We start from the raw sequence: 2,829 nt of genomic DNA, 5'->3' as shown, positions 1-2,829 counted from the left end.
CTTCATTGAACATGTTAATACAACCTTTGTTTTAAAACTTGTTTGTAATGCTTTTTTTTTTCTTTTTAGCAACAGCTAATTACCATCCTTCTGAAGAATGTTTACATTATATTTTTTTCAAATATCCTGAAAACTTACTTGTTTTGACATTGAGCTGGTGTCCAGTTTCTTGACCCATCATTTATAGTCATGATTTTTCTTATAGTCCTTCAATTCAGACATATATTTTGGGTCTGCCACTACACAACAAATGTACTTGGGTACCCCTTTCACTCCTGATACATCCACTTTTATAGCATTGTCAAACAGGCTTCCAAAGAACATGGCATTGAAGAAAGAGAAAAAGAAAAAAAGAAAAACAGGACAGTTAAATAAATAAAGTTTCAAAAACATTGTTGTGGAGCACATCCCTGAGCCAGAGAAGTGGACTGTTCCACTACAAATAAATAGTTGACAGACATGAGCTGGTGAGGCACGCCGTTGGGCTGATGATGAAGTACATCATCATGATACTACACAAAACAGTGTCAAGCAAGACACAACAAACATATAATAGAGAACTAAAATGCAGAAATATAAAATATTTGAATATAAAATAAGTAAACTAAAGTTAGTGAGATCCTTGTGCTTCATGCCTGCTACAGAGAGATTTTATATTAGGCACCAATTTAGTCAGCTTTAGTCTCAAGTCTCCTCATTTAGTGATATCCAGTCAATTTCTTTTCTTCAATAACAAATCATTTACAGCACTAAAGCCACATTCAGCTAAATATAAAGATGGGAATGGTAACAACAATTTTCTTGCAAAGTTGGTTGAATTTGGGTATTTGGTTTTTGTCTCATCACAAAGACATGACATCACTCCTTTTATACTGAATAAAGTTTTAACCAACTCATAATTTTGCATTTCCGAGAGTTCTTCTTGGCACTGTATCAAAACATCAGATATATCCACTAGCATTGGCTGCATCACCCATGTTGGAAAATCAATTTGTTTTAAATTAGAAAATCTCTTTCAAATCAGTAGACAATATTTTCAGATGATTCACAATGACAAGTACAGCAGCATCAGTCACTTCACATTTTTTTACCCAATGAAACTGGTCAAACATTTTGTCAGAAATATCTTTTGACATACCTCAATGAATGTAACAAAGTCAAATATCTTCGTCTTTGCATCAATAAGAATTTTATTTGATCCTTGAAGTTGTTTAATTAACATATTCAGTTTTTCAAAGATATCTGTTAAATAACTCACAAATGTTTTGCCATCAATGGTTAGCAGGTACTTCATTTCAGGCTTGTTACTTAAAAAGTCACTAAAAACATCAAATAGTTCCATAAATCTTTTCAAGCAATTCCCCTTTGAGAGCCACCTTACCTCAGTGTGAGATAAAAGTCTCACATAGCCTGCATTTTCACAAAATTGTTTGAAAAGACGCTCACATTTGGCATTAGCTTTGATAGTATTGATACATTTTATAACTGATTTTAGTACCTCATTGAGAACAGGAGACATATTTTTGGATACTAAGTTCTCTCTATGAATAACATAGTGCACAAGAAGCATTTCTGGGTTCTCATTTTTCATCAATTTTAAGCAACCTTTTTTCTTGCCCATCATAACAAGAGCACCATCTGCAGCACAAGATGTTATGTTCTCTATTGGTATATTGTTGACATCTGAGTAATCTTTTAGCTTATCATATATGACAGTGGTGATAGTGGTGGATTCTAATGATTTGCAGTATATCATTTCTTCAGCAAATTCACCTTTATCGATATATCTTGCATAGGTTAGCAATACGACCTAGCTGTCTCTTAGAGTTGATTCATCCATTTGTAATGAGAATTTTCTTGATTTCAGCTTTTCAACAAATTGTGTTTCAATATCTTCACTCATTTCATCTATTCCTCTACTAACAGTATTGTTACTGAGTGGCGCAGCTTGAACAACTTTGTCATCTTTTTCTAGGACTGTCTTAAAAAATGCTGATATTGATGGTTCAATTAAATTCTCTCTAATAGTATGATTTTTTCCACATTTAGCAATGAGTAATGAAATTTCATAACTAGCCTCAAGAGTATGACAGACATTAACAGTTTGTGTAGTAAACAGAGATGTTATTGTTGTTCTTTTTGCAAACTTCTCCTTTACATATGCACTATGTTTCGTCTTCAAATGCAACTCAAAACAATTTGGTTTCATTGATTCGTTGGTTAAGCATTGTTGGCACAAGAGGCAGAAAGGTGACTGTTTATCGTGGAAATTTTAAATATTCCTCTGGATATTGACAAATATATTTTTTACTTGCACTACTCATTTTATATATTTTTGAATCAAACATGAAGAAATTTCAGTTCAAGCACATTTTTTCAACAATTACTTCAAAAAGATTTCAGTATAAACTTTTGGAAAATATGCTCAAAACAAAAAAAAAAAAAAAATATTCCACGAATCTTCTCAGCTGTGAAAGCCTTTTTATCAATGATGGAAGATTTTCTTACCTTTTTGCTGAATTCACAAACTCGATAATAATTCCTGACTGGTGGGAATAAAATGACTAGTTAATTTTCATCTCTGTTCATATATATACGTGTATGTGTGCATTATCAATACTATAAATCTTTATCTATCTATCTATGTATCTATCTATCTATCTATCTATCTATCTGTCTGTCTGTCTGTCTCTCTCTCTCTCTCTCTCTCTCTCTCTCTGCCTCTTTCTCTTCCTCCACTGATGCTACTCCTTACTTCCACTCCATTTCAACCCATTCCACACCATTCAATTCTTTCATTCTTTATTTGCATTGATTTGTGTAAATATA

At 32.6% G+C, this 2,829-nt stretch overlaps 1 protein-coding gene across 1 annotated transcript in view; it reads right to left on the bottom strand.

Annotated features, from left to right (window-relative positions):
• Positions 1-1,756, bottom strand: part of LOC106879025 (protein ZBED8-like) — a 3,045-nt gene extending 1,289 nt beyond the window's left edge. Inside the window, exons 1-2 of the mRNA XM_014928428.1 lie at positions 1,139-1,756; positions 746-928 (exon numbers count right to left, since the gene is read on the bottom strand). Coding sequence (XP_014783914.1) covers positions 746-928; positions 1,139-1,756 — 801 coding nt within the window. The remainder of the gene's footprint in view (positions 1-745; positions 929-1,138) is intronic.
• Positions 1,757-2,829: the final 1,073 nt, after the last annotated feature.

This window comes from Octopus bimaculoides, chromosome 4 (genome assembly GCF_001194135.2).
Source record: "Octopus bimaculoides isolate UCB-OBI-ISO-001 chromosome 4, ASM119413v2, whole genome shotgun sequence".
Taxonomy (NCBI): Eukaryota; Metazoa; Mollusca; class Cephalopoda; order Octopoda; family Octopodidae; genus Octopus; species Octopus bimaculoides.
This window is presented reverse-complemented; position numbering and strand designations above follow the sequence as displayed.